The sequence below is a fragment of the Bubalus bubalis genome, chromosome 10 (assembly GCF_019923935.1).
Source record: "Bubalus bubalis isolate 160015118507 breed Murrah chromosome 10, NDDB_SH_1, whole genome shotgun sequence".
Lineage (NCBI taxonomy): Eukaryota > Metazoa > Chordata > Mammalia > Artiodactyla > Bovidae > Bubalus > Bubalus bubalis.
Window position 1 is genome coordinate 75,431,655 of NC_059166.1, and position 17,481 is coordinate 75,449,135.

Sequence of the window (17,481 nt, forward strand, 5' to 3'; positions counted from 1 at the left end):
TGGTAACTTCTGGGTAAAAATGAAGCAAAATAAAGCAAAAAACAAGTGCCCTTTATATCAAGCAAAATGAGTAAATTCAGTTAAAAACAAAGAAAAAAAATAGCAACAAGACCCAAAGTTTAGCTGAGAAAAGAAATGGAATATTCATTAATTATAAGTGGATCTCCAACTCCTACCTTTTAACCCCCAGAAATCAGGCTGAATTCACAAAATCTGAGGTTTCTCAGATACTTCAGAGAAGGAAAAGAAGTAAACAGGTATTCTCATCTTTTCCCTCTTCTGACTTGGTGGTGGTGATAACCACCAAGTAAAAGTTCCTATTAGAATTAGGCAAAATAGGATTAAATGAACGAGTGGGGTGAGCTAGCATTCTCTAACAGAATTCCACACTAAACTAGTAGTAGATCCCAGGGGAAAAGGCTATCTCCCTGAGCATGTGAGGCAAATGCCGGTAATGGAATTTAACAATATCTCAGAAAGGCAAAGTGAAAGTATTCTAGTAACAATTGACCTTACTCCAGGGTGAGCGCCACCATCCACCAGATACCACAGGAAGGGAGTATTGTAGAAGTCAGACACACTACAGTAACCAATATAAAGTAGGATCAGAAGTAATTATACAAACTTCGGAAATAAATAGCATGGCAACAACACAAACACACTTTAGCAAAGAATAAACAAACATGCCCCGACCAAAAAAAAAGCATTTGAAAAATCCAATCTGAAATAAAACATAACTCAGAAAGAAAAGGAAATTCCCTAAAATTGGTTCACCTGAAGCAAAAAGGAGAGATCAAACAGAAGAGAACAGAACAAGATGAAAAGGAAGACTGCAAGGCTGAGGAGAAATGAGAAGGGGAAAAGCCTGCTTAAAAAACTAACAAAACAAAAATGCTGAAAATAAAAATCAGTTCAGTTCAGTTGCTCGGCCGTGTCCGACTCTTTGTGACCCCATGAACCGCAGCACGCCAGGCCTCCCTGTCCATCACCAACTCCGGAGTCCACCCAAACCCATGTCCATTGAGTCGGTGGTGCCATCCAGCCATTTCATCCTCTGTCGTCCCCTTCTCCTCCTGCCCTCAATCTTTCCCAGCATCAGGGTCTTTTCAAATGAGTCAGCTCTTTGCATCAGGTGGCCAAAGTATTGGAGTTTCAGCTTCAACATCAGTCCTTCCAATGAACACCCAGGGCTGATCTCCTTCAGAATGGACTGGCTGGATCTCCTTGCAGTCCAAGGGACTTACAAGAGTCTTCTCCAACACCACAGTTCAAAAGCATCAATTCTTTGGCGCTGAGCTTTCTTCACAGTCCAACTCTCACACCCATACATGACCACTGGAAAAACTATAGCCTTGACTAGACAGAGCTTTGTTGGCAAAGTAATGTCTCTGCTGAAAATAAAAATACTGATAGATAAATTTTGGATTAAGTACCATAAACTCAGGCCAAGACACAGTAACAGTGACCAGACCTACCCTACTGCCTTAATCCGTGGGGAAAAATAAAGTGAAACAATGGTTTTTCAGACAGCTAACAATAGGCAATTTAGGATACTTAATTTCTAAGAGAGATGAAACAATGTGAAGTCTATGACTGGCCCAGTTTTTCTGCCTGGCAAGAGTCTCCAATGTAGGCCAGTACAGGCCAGCAGTCTACTGAACTGGAGACACAGCTGGGACAGTGTTGAGAGTTTAGGGAAGTGAAGGCACATAAGAGTTCACAGGACATAAAAAAGTAACAGAGAAAGCTATACTGAGATTGAGCTCTGGAGATCTGCAGAGGCTTCCATTTCTGTCTTCAGCAGAGCACTGATCAGCATATGTATTTGATTAAATTCCTCTAGGGGGCAGGGTGAGGTGGTATTACCAATCAGAATGGAAAAAACGTTAAAAATCCTTGAGTAAAATTTTAAGATTTTTACTACACAGCTCTTGACTGGAAAATCCCATGGACAGAGGAGCCTGGTAGGCTGCAGTCCATGGGGTCTCACAGAGTCGGACACGACTGAGCAACTTCACTTTCACTTTTCACTTTCATGCATTGGAGAAGGAAATGGCAACCCACTCCAGTGTTCTTGCCTGGAGAATCCCAGGGATGGGGGAGCCTGGTGGGCTTCCATCTATTGGGTCGCACAGAGTTGGACACGACTGAAGCGACTTAGCAGCAGCAGCATGGGGGGTGGGGGTGGGCGGAAGCTGGCCATAAGGCTAAAAAAGCCATTCCAATCTCAACAAAGCCTAAAAGCAAACTTTGAAAAACTTCTCTTCAAATAACTCACCTATGTCTAAGAACAGCAAGAATGTTTTTTTAACAAATACAACATATCCAGCTCCCATCAAGGTAAAACTTACAATATCTAACAGCTAATAAGAAATTGGCAGGCATGCCAGTATGGAAAATACAGCTTGTAGTTAACAGCAAAATCAACAAATAAAAACCAGCCTGAAAATTACACAGGTAACTGAATTTAATTATAAAAATGGCATTCCAAAATCACTGAGGATGGTGACTGCAGCCACAAAATTAAAAGACACTCGCTCCTTGGAAGAAAAGCTATGACAAACGTAGACAGCATATTAAAAAGCTGAGACATCACTTTGCCAACAAAGGTCCATATGGTCAAAACTATGGTTTTTCTCGTAGTCATGTACGGATGCGAGAGTTGGACCATAAAAAAGACTGGAGTGTCAAAGAATTGTTGCTTTCAAATTGTGGTGCTGGAGAAGACTCTCGAGAGTCCCTTGGATTGTAAGGAGACCAAACCAGTCAATCTTCAAGGAAATCAACCCTGAACATTCACTGAAAGGACTGTTGATGAAGCTGAAGTTCTAATACTTTGGCCATGTGATATGAAGAGCTGACTCATTGGAAAAGACTGATGCTAGGAAAGATGGAGGGCAGGAGGAGAAGGGGGCGGCAGAGGATGTGAGGGTTAGATGGCATCACTGATTCAGTGGACATGAATCTGGGCAAACTCTGAGTGACAGTGAAGGACAGGGAAGCCTGGTGTGCTATAGTCCATGGGGTTGCAAAGAGCTGAACATGACTTAGTGACTATGTTATTGTAACTATACTTCATTTGCTCAAGTAGAGGAAAACACAGCATGTCAAAGAGAGACATGGAAGGTTATGTCCATATCAAACTTCTGAAAATGAAAAGTAAAGTATCTGAACCAAAAAGTACACTGCAGAAAAAACAAATGAAGACATAGCAAAAGAAACAATCCAAAAGATAAAAAGACTAGAACAAAAACAACAGAGAATCAGCATTGTGAAACAACTTCAAACAGCCTAACACATGTCAAACTGGGGCTTCTGAAGAATACAGGAGACAGGAGAGTCCTTTTGAGGAAGTAACTGCCGAAATGTTCTTAATGAAAACTATAAACTCACAGATACAAGAAACTCAACAAAAACGTAATGAAAACTACACATCAAGTTACATCATAAACTGTTTAGAGCTTCCTTTGTGGCTCAGTGGTAAAGAATTCACCTGCCAATTCAGGAGACACAGGTTTGATCCCTGGGCAGGGAAGATCCCAGGTGCTGTGGAGCAAGTAAGCCCATGCACGACCACAACAACTAAGCCCGAGCTTCAAAGCCTGGAAACTGCCACTACTGAGCCCGTGTGCTGCAGCTACCGAGGCCCGAGCGTCCCAGAGCCCTGTCACCTCAAGAGAGGCCACCACAATGAGAAGCTCGTGCACTCAGTGAGGAGCAGCTCCTGCTCTCCCCTACTAGAGAAAAGCCTGTGCAGCAACAAAGACCCAGCACAGCCAAACATAAAGAAATGAAATTAAAAGGAAAAAAATGGTTTAAAAAAATAAATTACTTAAAAACAATGATCAACAGAAAAAAATCTTAAAAGCAGTCAGAAAATGAAGGTACCTTATATAAAGAAGAAGGAGGATATCAGACTTCTAGTAAGAAATATTGCAATGCAGAAATCAATACTGAATTGAAGGAAACTGTAAGTTCACACTCAGCAAAGATATCTTTGTAAAAACATTTTTAGGCACAGAAAAAAACCCCAAAATAACAAATCTAAACTATCAGAAATGTGAAAAGAAAGTTACACCAGAAATGTGGATCTACATAAAAGAAATGAACAACAACAAAAAAGAAATGGTTAACTGTGTATTCTTTTTTTTTTACATATAAAAGGTTACTTAGAAAAGATTATTATCTTTTTAAAGCAAAATAGTAAAGTATTCTGGGTGGTTATAACAAAGATGGCAGTACAGTTACTGTATGTGATAGTTACAAACAGGCCATAAAAGGAGACATTCAACTATACTACTGTATACTTAAATTAGAAACAGAATGAATATGACACAAAGGCAGTGTAATAAGTTAAATACTATAAACCCTACAGTGACCCTACAGTCTAAAAATGCAAAACAAAGGAATACAGCTAGTAAGCCAAAAGATTAAAAAAAAAAAATTAATATATTGCTAATTAATCCAAAATAAGGCAAAAACTAGGGAAAAGAGACCATGAACAGGTAGGATAAACAAAAAACAAATAGAAAGATGGTTGATTTAAGCACAAACATAATCAATACTCACATTAAGTATAAAGAGACTAAACACCGCCAAATAAAAAGCACACTGTCAGATTAAAGAGTTAAGATCAAACCCTATCTTTTCTACAAGAAACCCACTTAAACATAAAGACAGAACTGGTGGAAAATTAAATATGTATATATATATGTACACATGTGGGTATATATATATGTGTCTGTATGTGTGTGTGTACACACACATATACACATAAACACACACACCAGTATCAGACAAAGTAGATTTCAGAGCAAAGGGTTTCATCAGGAACAAGGAGGGCCATTTTATAATAAAAGACATACAAGGAGATATAGGATATTCATTAAGGAGATATACAACATACAATCCTAAATATTTCTGCATATAAAAAAACTTCAAAATGCATCAAAGAAAAATTATTAAAACTGAAAAGAGTAATAACAAGTCCACATCTATGTTCTTTCATTAACTGAAGTAGGAAAAAAACTCAATATACATATCAGTTCAGTATCATTAATTGTCTCTGACATTCAGAGAATATTCCATCTAACCAAAGCAGAATAAAAATTATTTTCAAAAACACTGAAAACACTTAACCAAAACAGAGCATATTCTGGGCCATGAAACAAATCTCAAATCTCAATAAATATAATCATACATGTTTTCGTGGCCCACAATGGAACTAAATACTGATCAGTAACAGGATTTATTTTTCCAGAAACTAAATAACACAGTCAAACTCACAAGCAGAAGAGGTCAAAAAACAAACAGAATGAAAATAAGGTATCACATTTTTGGAATGTACCAAAAGCAATGTCTAAAGTGTTAGATAAAACAGATAAACTCCATGAAAAATCCAAACTACCAAAAATCATTCGATGAGAAATATATAAGATGAATGGTCCTGTTTCTATTCAAGAAACTGAATTTGTAGTTAAAAACCTTCACAGGCATAGGTAGCTTCACTAGTGAATTCCATTAAACATTTAAAGAATAAATCAAACCAACTCTACCCAGATTCTTCTGGAAAACTAAAGAGGCAAAAAACTGATACAAAATCAAGGAAACAACATACAGATATCCTTTATGAACATCACACACACACAAAAAAATCCCTAATATCCTGTCAAGTCAATAATACAAAAAGTATACAAAGATCTCCTGTTCCATTTTCACAAAGGAGACTGGAACCATGACTCCATCCTAAAGAAAAAAAAAGCAAAGAGACTCAAAAAATCAACAATTCTTCTAGGATCCAAGTTAGGTGAGGACACAGAGTAAGTCACTGCCCCCGAGACTGAAAGACAGATAGGGAATCATCGCTTATTAGCGTCCACAAGTGGAAACTGACTTGGGAACCGGTGTGCAGGATGGAAATCCTGAAAGATAACTGAAGAACTGCTGGAGCCTCATAGAGGACAAGTCTGAGAGCTAAAAAAAAAAACCAGGAAAACACACTTAAAGGGCCCCACAAACTTGTGAATTTTATTACTAGTTCATCAGGTTCTCATAGTAAACTTGAGAGAAAACTTCCTTCCAGCTTCTTGTAGGAAAGGAGAGATCCGTTTTAAAATATATTAGAACACTTTTTACTGAACACCTGACCTCAAGAAAAACTAGTTAAATAGAGTCTAACTTATTTAACTAGAGGATAAATAACCTAGGGGAAGAGAAATACTGAACTCTAGCTTATTCAAGCCATCCTCTCCCATTTATAGGGGGACGGAGGGGAGACTGAGAAATATTAGGAAGTTCACAGTCCAGAGGCATAAGCTTACTAAAAGACTAAAATCTAATCAGAGAATAATGGATGCTTCTCTTTCACCCACACCTCGCCAGGACACAATCAAGTTCCTTTTCCCTGGTACATAGTGTCTGGCTATCAGGAAAATTATTGACATTACAAAAGGCAAAAAACACAATTTGAAGAGACACAGCAAGCATCAAAACCAGACACAGCAGAGATGTTAGACTGATCAAACCAAAAATATAAAACAACTATCATATGTTAAGGGTTCTACTGAATAAAGTAGACAGCATACAAGAAGCAGAAATGAAATCCTTCAAAAAAATATATGTTAGAAACAAAAAACAGCAGCAGAAATGAAAATGCAGACATGATTGAGGAAATAATTTGAGCTTAAGGCTGTATCAGTAGAAATTTTCCAAACTGAAAAGCCAAGAGAGTGAAGATTGACATTCTGTTCAACAGAATATCCAAGAATTGTGAGATAACTGCAAATGGTAAAACATAATGTGACTATCACAAGGAAAAGAAATATTTTTTAAATGACAGACTTCCCCCAAATTAACATCAGACATACACACCCCACCCTCCACAAAAAAAAAAAACACACCACCACCACCAAAAACCCCTACACCTAGATAAATCGCTTTGAAGCAACAGAAAATACAATATCCTGGAAGAAGCCAGAGGAAAAACACCTTACCTACAGAGGAACAAAGGATGAATTATCGATATATTCAAGTTTTCCTCAGACAACATGCAAACAAGAGTGAAGTGAAATATTTTAGTGTTGAGAGAAAACAACCCGCCAACCTACAGTTCTGTACTCTGCGAACTATCCTTCGAAGGAAGAAGAAATACTTTCTCAAATAAAATGGAATTTGTTGCCAAACTCTAGACTTGCTTGCAAGAAATGTTCAAAATTCTCTAGAGGAGGAAAATAATATAATTCAGAAACTCTACATATAAAATTACTCTTATAAATACAAGTAAAGTTAAAACTTACTTTTCTTATTCTTAGTTGAGCTAACTTGTTTGCTCAAAATAAGAGCAACAATGTATTGTTACATATGCATATATATGTTATGCCTATACATATACATATGTGTAGACACATAGGTGCGTGTGTGTGTTTAATGAATGAAAGTAATGTAGAAGGGACAGGAGACAGGAATTCGGATCGCTTTCCTATTATAAGGTATTAACACTAGCTGTAAGTGTGTAGTGTCGTAGTATGCTGTTACTTCAAAGTGGATAAGCTGTAAATGTCATTTCAAATTCTAGAGTGCTACAGACCGAAAATCGTATGATGAAAATCTAATGCACAAGGTGATGATGTTATGAGATAGGGCCTTTGGGAAGAATTAAGTCAAAAAGGCTGAGCCCGCATGAAGAGTAGTGCTCTCATAAAGGCAGCAGAGAGAGAGCGCCTCACCTCTTCGACAATATGAGGAAACATCAACAAGTTGGCAGTCTACAACCCTGAAGAGGGCCTTCACCAGATACAAACGATAGCCATGCGGGCACCCTAATCTTGGACTGCCAGCCTCCAGCTCTGTGAGAAACAAACTTCTGTTGTTCACATGCCACCCAGCCTGTGGTATTGTTACAACAGCCCAAATGGACTAATAAATTGGGCAACAACCGAAAAACAAGTAAACAACACTTTATAAAAGCTAAAAGATGTTTAACTGATATGCTAAAAAGGGAGAGAAAATGCAATCATATATAATGCTTAAACACCCTTCTCCCCCAACACACAACAGGAAAAACAAAGGCAACAAATAGAAAACAGTAACAAATACAGTAAATACTAGTCCAAATCTATCAGTAATCACCTTGGAGATCAGAGGCCTAAATTTATTCAATTAAAAGACAGACTGTCAGAGTGTTCAAAAAACAAGACCCAATTATACTGCTTACAAGAGACTCACTATAAATATAAAGACACACAGAATACAAGTAAATGGAAGGGGAAAATACAACATGTGAACACTAAATGAGGGAGGGTAGCTGCACTGGTTGCAGGTAGAGCAGACCTCAAAACAAGCAAAGTTATCTGGGATAAAGAAAGACACTACATAATGATACAGGGATCCAATTCTCCAAGAAGACGTTAACAATTCTAAATATGTATGCACCTAATGACAGAGCATCAAACTGTGAACGCAAAAACCAGTAAAACTGCAAGCAGAAACAGATGGCTCCACTGTCAGAGTTAAAGAGACTCCAGTGTTGCTCAGAAGTGGAGAGACTGAGCTAGCAGAAAATCAGGAAGGACAGCTGCACTCACCACCACCGATCAAATGGGTGCCTGACATCTATAGACTACTCTACCCAATAACCAGCGAACACATTCTCCAAGATGACATGGAATATTAACCAAAACCACACTGGTGACAATTAAACACACTATGGAACTTGAAAGAGTACTGACTGCTCTCAGACTACAATCAGCGAGAAATCAAGAGCAGAATGGTAACTGGAAAATCCCCCAAATTCTTAAAACAATGTACTTATCTAAAATAAACACAGAAGTCAAAGAAGTCTCAAGAGAAATTTTTAAAAATCTGAATTAAAATAATAACACAATTTATAGAAACTTATGGGATGTAGTGAAAGCAGTGCTTTGAGGCAAATTTACAGCACTGAATGCATTTACCAGAAAAGAAAATCTAACATCAATCATCTAAGCTTCCATCTTAGGAAACCAGAAAAAGAAATGCAAACTGAAAGAAAACAGAAAAAAAAGAACTAGACTAGACACCAACGCAATCAAAGACAGAAAAGAGAGAAAAACCAATGAAAACAAAACGTGGTTCTTTGATCAATAAAAATAAGCCCCCAACCAGGCTAACTAACAAACGAAGATAACACAGATTACTAACGTTAGAAATGACAGAGAAGATGTCACTGTAGGTCCTGTGGACATGAAAAGGATAATGAACGAATACTATGAACAATTCTGTGCCCACAAATTTGAGAACCTACACAAATGGCCTAACCCTTGAAAGATACAAGCTGCTAAAACTCACACACAAGAAACAATTTGAATAGACCTCTATTAAAGAAATTTAATCAATAATTAACAGTCTTCCAAAACAGCACTAGGCACAGGCAGGTTTACTGGTGAATCTACATCAATTCTCTTCAATCTCAGAGAACACAAGTAGAGGGGGAATACTTTCTAACTTATTCTATAAAATAAGCATCATTCTAATAACAAAACCGGACAAACACATTATAATAAAAGATTAACCTTTCTCATGAATAAAGGCATAAATTCTCAATAAAATATTAGCAAATTAAATCCAACAATGTAGGAAAAAGAATTACACACCACAACCAAGTGGGATTTGTCCCAAAAGGCAAGACTGGCTCACATTCAAATAGTTAGGACTCATGTAAATTACAGACTTTGGGAGATGATGGTGTGTTAGTGTAGGCTTAGTAACTAACAAATGCACCTCTCTGGTGAGGAATGTTTGCAACAAGGGAGGCTATGCATACTGGGACACAGGGCATATATGGGAAATCTCTATCTTCCTCTCAATTTTTCTGTAAAGCTAAACCTGATTTTTAAAATAGTTTTTAAAAAGCATACAAAAGGTTAATACACTGTAATCAGGCGGGGTTGAGCTGGGAGAAAGCAAATTTGGTTAAGCTTTTGAAATTCAATCAAATTAGTTTACCACATTAACAGACTGAAGAAAATTACCACCAGGGCCATCTCACACAATGCAAAAAAGTAATTTGAAAAATTCAACCCATTCATTATAAAACAAATTTAAAAAACTCACCTAGAGCCAGAGATGCGGGAGTGTGAGGTCAACTGGGCCTTAGGAAGCATTACTAGGGACAAAGTGGAGGTGATGGAATTCCAGCTAAGCTATTTCAAATCCTCAAAGATGATGCTGTCAAAGTGCTGCACTCAATATGCCACCAAATTTGGTAAACTCAGCAGTGGCCACAGGACTGGAAAAGGTCAGTTTTCATTCCAATCCCAAAAAAGGGCAATGCCAAAGAATGCTCACTACCACACAATTGCACTCATTTCACATGCAAGCAAGGGCATGCTCAAAATCTTCCAAGCCAGGCTTCAACAGGAAGTGAACTGAGAACTTCCAGATGAACAAGCTAGATTTAGAAAAGGCAGAGGGACCAGAGGTCAAATGGCCAACATCTGCTGATCACAGAAAAAGCAAGAGAATTACAGAAAAACATTTCCTGCTCCACTGACTACACTAAAGCTTTTGACTGTGTGGATCACTACAAACTGTGGACAATTCTTAGAGAAGGGAATACCAGACCACCCGACCTGCCTCCTGAGAAATCTGTATGCAGGTCAAGAAGCAAGTTACAACCAGACATGGAACAACGGACTGGTTCCAAATTGGGAAGAAGTGTGTCAAGGCTATATATTGTCACCCTGCTTATTTAACTTATATGCAGAGTACATCATGAGAGATGCTGGGCTACATGAAACACAAGCTGGAATAATGACTGCAGGGAGAAATATCAATAATCTCAGATATGCAGATGACTCCACCCTTAGGGCAGGAAGCAAAGAGGAACTAAAGAGCCTCTTGATGAAGATGAAAGAGGAGAGTGAAAAAGCAGGCTTAAAACTTAACATTCAAAAAACAAAGATCATGGCATCCAGTCCCATCACTTCATGGCGAATAGGTGGGGAAACAGTGGAAACAGTGAAAGACTTAATTTTCTTGGGCTCCAAAATCACTGTGGACAGTGACTGCAGCCATGAAATTAAAAGATGCTTGGTCTCTGACATCACTTTGCTGACAAAGGTTCATGTAGTCAAAGCTATGGTTTTTCCAGTAGTCATGTATGGATGTGAGAGTTGGACCATAAAGAAGGCTGAGTGCCCAAGATTTGATGTTTTCGAACTGAGTTGTTGGAGAAGACTCTTGAGAGTCCCTGGGACTGCAGGGTGACCAAATCAGTCAATCCTAAAGGAAATCAGTCCTGCATATTCATTGGAAGGACTGATGCTGGACCTGAAGCTCCAATACTTTGGCCACCTGATTTGAAGAGCCGCCTCACTGGAATAGACCCTGACGCTGGGAAAGGCTGAAGGCAGGAAGAAAAGGGAATGACGGAGGATGAGATGGCATTACTGACTCAATGGACATGAGTTTGAGCAAGGTCCAGGAGATGGTCAAGGACAGGAAAGCCTGGTGTGCTGCAGTCCATGGGGTCACAAAGCGTCAGACATGACTGAGCAACTGAAGAACAGAAAAAAACTTTCAGCAAACAAACAGAATATGCTCGACTTGAGGATACCCTTAATTATGTTGAAGATGCTTTGATAAAAAGCATTTACAAAACAAAAAATAAAAACAAGAAAAATAAAGAAAGTACATACTTTGGAAAGGAAGAGATAAAGCTGCTTTCCTTCACACTTAATTGTCAACATGAACAATCCCAAAAAACTTACAAAATGCTACTAGAACTACTAAAAAGTTTAATAAGGTCACAGGACACAAGGTCAGTATATACATATCAATTACACTTCTGCACACTAACAAACAACTGGAAAGTGAAACTAAACAAAAATACTTATAAACCTAGTAAAATATACACCAGCTTTCAAATGATGAAAATTAAAGAAAAACACTGATGAAAGAAATCAAATATTTAAATTAATGGCATGATAAACTGAGTTCATGGATTGGAAGACTCCTCATTTAGGTAACAATTCTTTCCAAACTAATCTATAAATTTAACCCAAGCCCAATCATAATTCCAGCAGGTGTTTGGTAGCAACTAACTGCTTCTAAAACTTACAGAAAAGCAAAAGAACTAGAATAGCCCAAAGAATGTTGAAAGAGTAGTTAGAATCACACTACATGATTTCAAGATTAACTTGAAAGCAACAGGAATCAAACTAGGGTAATTTACACAAAACTATGGACACAAATAACAGAACAACAGAGTTAAGAAAAACAAAGATGGTAAAGAGGCTTTTGCTAAAAGTGCCAAAGCAGATCAATATAGAAACAACAATCACTTCTACTCTTTGAAAGCCATCAGTATGAGAATGAAAAGACAAGCCACAGACTTGAAGGAAATTTTTGCTGGTGGGAATAAAACCTGATATGACCATCTTGGAGATAAATTTGAAAATTTCTTGTAAGTCAAATGTACATTTACCATATGATTTAGCAATCCCAATGCAAGATATTTAGGTACATAAAATAAGAAGTTATAGACACACAAGAAAACTTTATAGGAACGCTAACGGCTACTTCATTTCCAAAATCTGGAAATGACCCTCAGCTGTTGGAGACAAGCTGTGGAGCAATGGAATCCAGGCAATGGAATACCACGTAATGATAAAAAGGAAGAAACTACTAACAGACACCATAATATGAATGAATCTTGAATTATACTAATTCACTGAGTAAGAGAAGCCACACTCTGAAGGCTATACGCTGTATGATTCTATTTACAGGACATTCTGGAAAGGCAAAACTGTGAAAAAAGCCCAGGGATTCTCCAGAATGCAGATGGCATAACTTTTTAAGGTGACAAAAGTTCTTTAGTGCCTATACAACTAGATGGTTTGTGAAAGCTCACAGAACCACACACTACAAAGTATGAATTTTATGTAAATTAAATCAACTAAAGAAAAATGACAAAAATATAGGAAAAATAATATGGAGAAAAAAGAAGACAACATGAAATTAACTCATGTCTTTAAAATGGAGAAGCCTCTAAATGTAACAAAAAGGACATTCAAAGATACAGTAAGAATTTCCTTAAAGAAATAAATCTGTATCTTCAGAAAAACCCACTATTTTCTAGAAGAATAAAAAGTGATGAAAGATTTAAAGTCAGACATATTTGGTTAATTTTAAAGATAAATAAAACTCTTCAGACACCCAGGCAGAAGCTGCTGCTGCTGTGTATGAGACATGTTAAAAGGAAATGGCTACCAGGGCAGGGGAAGACAGAACATAATCCATAGAAATACCTCAAGTCCTGAAAGAAATGGGTATGCTATTATACCAGTCCACAGTGTTTCTCAAGAAAGCAAGAGGCATTTTTAAGTATGAAAAAATTCAGGGATTTCAACATCCATGAATTCTTTTTGATAAAAATCTATTAGATGACCCAATTTGGTCAATTATGAGATGACACATAAAAAAAGAAACAAAACTTAGAGAAGCTATGGTTTAAAAAAAAAAAAAAAAAAGAATGCTCTGAACTATGAATCTACTTAAGAGTAGAACAGTGGTTTTCCATCAGAATCACTGGAGAGAATATTAAACCACAATGCTGGGACCCAGTCAGCACTTCCAGTAAGTGCAGTCCAGGATATACTTTAAGAATGACTGGTTTAAAGATTAAACAACTGAGGGAATTATGGTTATAAAACAAAACAGTCATAAAAAATAATACAAAGAAATTCTAGTTAAAGTTGGCAAAATGAATATATGAATTACTTTAGAAAGACCAATAAAATGAAAAATAAAAGGTTTTTAACAGAAGGAATAAAATTAAAAGGAAAACAAATTAAAAAACCAGAAGAATACTGAGTTAACAGGTCAGAAAGTTAAATTCTAAATCATCAAAGGAAAAAAGTTAAGCAATAAAATTTGTACAGGATCATCAAACAGATCAGGAATAGGTGGTACCACGTACCTCCATAAGAGAGGTTGAAGGTAGAGGTGAAAATTAAATGATTAGTTTAATTCATTTTTTAAAGTGCAGTTAAGACCCTTAGATTTCATTTCATTTCTTATACCGGCCAACTGAAGAGGATAAGGCAGGATTTTTCAGCTATGGCACTATTGACATCTGGGGCCAAATAAGTCTTTGCTGTTGAGGGCTATCCTATATATTGTAAAACATTTAGCAGTATTCCTGGCTTCTACCCACTTGACGCTATTAGCACCTTATCCCAAGTTGTGACAATGAAAAGTATGTGCAGGCACTGTCCAATGTTCCCTGGGGGACAACTGAGAACCACTGCTCTAGAAACATCTCTTGAGAGAACTCTTTCAGAACCTCTCCTGATGAAGAAATATTTAACACTCAGCAATTCCTTTACTTTTACATTCTTCTGTTAAATTCAGAAAAAATTAATTCTGTTTAAAAATATATGTTCAGCATGCTACAACTCCTTAAAAAATATTTCTGCTTATTCATCCATGTGTATGCATGCATTGAGAGAGAAGAAATGTAGTGGGATTTTGTTGGTGACATTTACATTTTGTACTCTGCACTGCTTGGCTATTTATAGCAACTATGAATCATTTCTACAAAATCAAGTCATTGTACTAAAAAATAAAAATCTAGCAAGAGACTGCACAAAATAAGCAGGCAGGAATCACAAGCTTCTTCTCAATTACTTAACATCTTGGGCAAAAAATGATAGTTATTGTATACAAAATACAGTGATTCAAAAAGTCAACGCTACTCACTAGCATCATCTTAAGACTGAGGTGGGGAAAGCACTTGAGTAAGCATCAATTGCTGGTGATGCTGTAGTTACAGGATTAGGTGGCAGGTCCACCTGTGTTTATAAAAATGCTTAATCACCAATCAGATAGATAGCCATGCTTGAACCAAGAATTACCATCAATCTAATTCTAGACCACTCAACAGCAAAAACACAAAACAAAAAACCCCACAAAATGAAATAAAAAAATTAAACACTCCAATCTCTGTGATACACAGTATCACAAGTAATTTTTTACACTTTTTTCCATAGTTCAGACATTTTCTACCATTTTCCGAAACAAACAAAAAAATCTTTGTAAAAACTGATTAAGTCTATAAGAAACTTGAGCAAACAAAGAATGAGGTTCATTTTCATTCTGGCTTAACTGATCTAAGTTAATGACCTGAATACTTTTGAATATTTGACTAAATTTCAATATGTCAAAACCTCTAAGTAAATGAGCATATTGACTGTTAAGACCATGGAAGAAAGGGATTTATAAAATACAAGGCATATTCTCTTTTAATTGCTACTTAACTGCACTAAAATTGAACAATTCGGAAACAGAGAAAGAGACACCAGGAAAGGAAGGGGAAAAAATAATCAGAATTGCCTAGAACCATGATGAGCAGCCTTAGCCACCTAGCCTCTCTAACCACCAGCGACCTAATTACTGGAAGGTAAGAAAGTGTCTCCTTGTTACTATCTTTCCAATGTACCTTCATATTAATAGTAACTAAAGGGCTGTGTCTGTAGAACTGTGACTAAGTGGAGAACTAAGTTGTAAAAATTTTAATAAGAATGTAATTTTTCCCACATTGTTCACTAAAACGATTTAAAACACACGTTTTTATTAATCCCCCAAATATTTTTTTAACCATAACCGTCCTCGAGGCAAAAAAGACTGTTCATCACAGGTCTAGAAATTGAAAACAAAATGGAAAACACGTATCCCTACTATGTAAAGAACATGCCCATTTGCTAACTGGACAAAATCTGACTTTACAAATAGAATTACACAACATCTCACCCCGCTCAATTAAAACAATTCTATAATAATCATTTTGCAATACATTAAGTTTATTACCCTAAATATGCCTCTTATAAGATACTCAATGGTTTCAAGTAGATTCTCTACTTTCATAATGAGATAAAAATATACCAGCTTTGAAAGAAAGAAAAATATACCAGTTTTCTACGCCCAGCTACAAGAAAAAAAAAAATTGTGTGGGTGTGTGTGTAAAATCAAGACAATGACCTGGGTTGGAGTAACCTCTACGTAGTATTTTATTAAAATTTAACATTCATAGTTCAAGCCACATTGAAAACTTTTTAAAAAGAGATGCAAAAACAACAGAAATGTTACCTAATGTATATAACGGAGTCATCTGGGAAGTCAGACAAGCAATTGTTAGAAACAGAATTTAGAAATCATGGGTTAAAGAACTAAGATTTGAACCCAAATATCTCGCCCCATATTACAAATACCTTTATTAACTGTAAAGTCAATTTTTGTCTATTGGGGGACGGGGGAGTGTTTATATCAAACTCAAATTTATTTGTACCACCTGAATCAAAAAATCCTGCCACCATAATGAAGAATGGTTTCACCCTAACAACGCTATCAAACTGCAACGTACACCAAATTAAAAGTGAGATGTCGAATTACACAAGCATCTTTCTGTCAAAAAAAAACAGGTATCTGATAACACAGAACTGAGCAGCTTTTTCAAACACATATTTGAGAAATACATAATTTTCTCATATCATTAAGCTCGAGGACTCACTCGCAGAGTTGGGACTATTTAAAAAGGATGTAACTGTATCAGTATGACTGCCGGGCTGCCCCACATATCCGTCATTTAACTGCAGTCTGCGCGACAGAACAAAGAGGCCTCCGGGGACGACAGTGCTGCAGTCTGAGGTCGCTGGGAGGAGATGACGAGAAGAGATGGGGTACTCCACAAAACGAAGCGGCCTAAGACCTTTGTAGAACGGGCCCAGGCAGACATAAGACATAAAGGACAAAAAGGGGCCTGGAAGAATAGGGAACAGCCTTCATGAAAAGCGGGTTGGGGAGGAAAAACTGCTAGCTCTCAGCTTGGAATCTCCCATCCGGGCCACTCACTCATGTCCACTGCTCCTCGTGGCTACCCGGGTCGGCTCTTCCAAAGACTCAGGGCCGCGAAGCTGTGTCGGAATGGCCAAGGGAGATAGGGAGGAAACGGGAAAGAAAGGCCTCCCTGTTGGGTGGGGTAACACGGTCCCGCCGGGCCTCACCCAGGCCTGCTCAGGGCCTTTTCTCTTTCATCTCTCACGCTAGCCCCTCTCAGGCCGCTAACAACCAACTTACCCAGCTCGCCATGGAGCACAGCCCCAAGACGCTCCCCATCTCCACAACGTCGCAGGAGCAGCGTATGCCAACAAGATGGAGCCAGCACCTTCTCTCGCCTTTCCCCGCTTATTTACTAACTACAACCCACTTCCGGCGCAGAGCCCACCCCGCCCCTCCGCCTGCGTCACTTCCTTCGCGGCCTGGGCCGGGAAGGGGAGGGCATCGTGCTGGGGAGGGCATCGTGCTGGGTTCCGCACCCGCCGCCCTGGATTTCTATCCTGTGTCGTTCCGCGATAGCTCTTCTAATTCAGGTGGCAAAAAGCGTCTTGTTTTTCCACTTTCGCATCTTTTTTTCCCCCCACTTATGTTCTCAATTCACTCCTGAAG

At 37.9% G+C, this 17,481-nt stretch overlaps 1 protein-coding gene across 1 annotated transcript in view; it reads right to left on the reverse strand.

The window, feature by feature from the left end:
* Positions 1-17,270, reverse strand: part of SERINC1 (serine incorporator 1) — a 33,770-nt gene extending 16,500 nt beyond the window's left edge. Inside the window, exon 1 of the mRNA XM_006047580.4 lies at positions 17,113-17,270. Coding sequence (XP_006047642.1) covers positions 17,113-17,151 — 39 coding nt within the window. The 5' untranslated portion in view covers positions 17,152-17,270. The remainder of the gene's footprint in view (positions 1-17,112) is intronic.
* Positions 17,271-17,481: the final 211 nt, after the last annotated feature.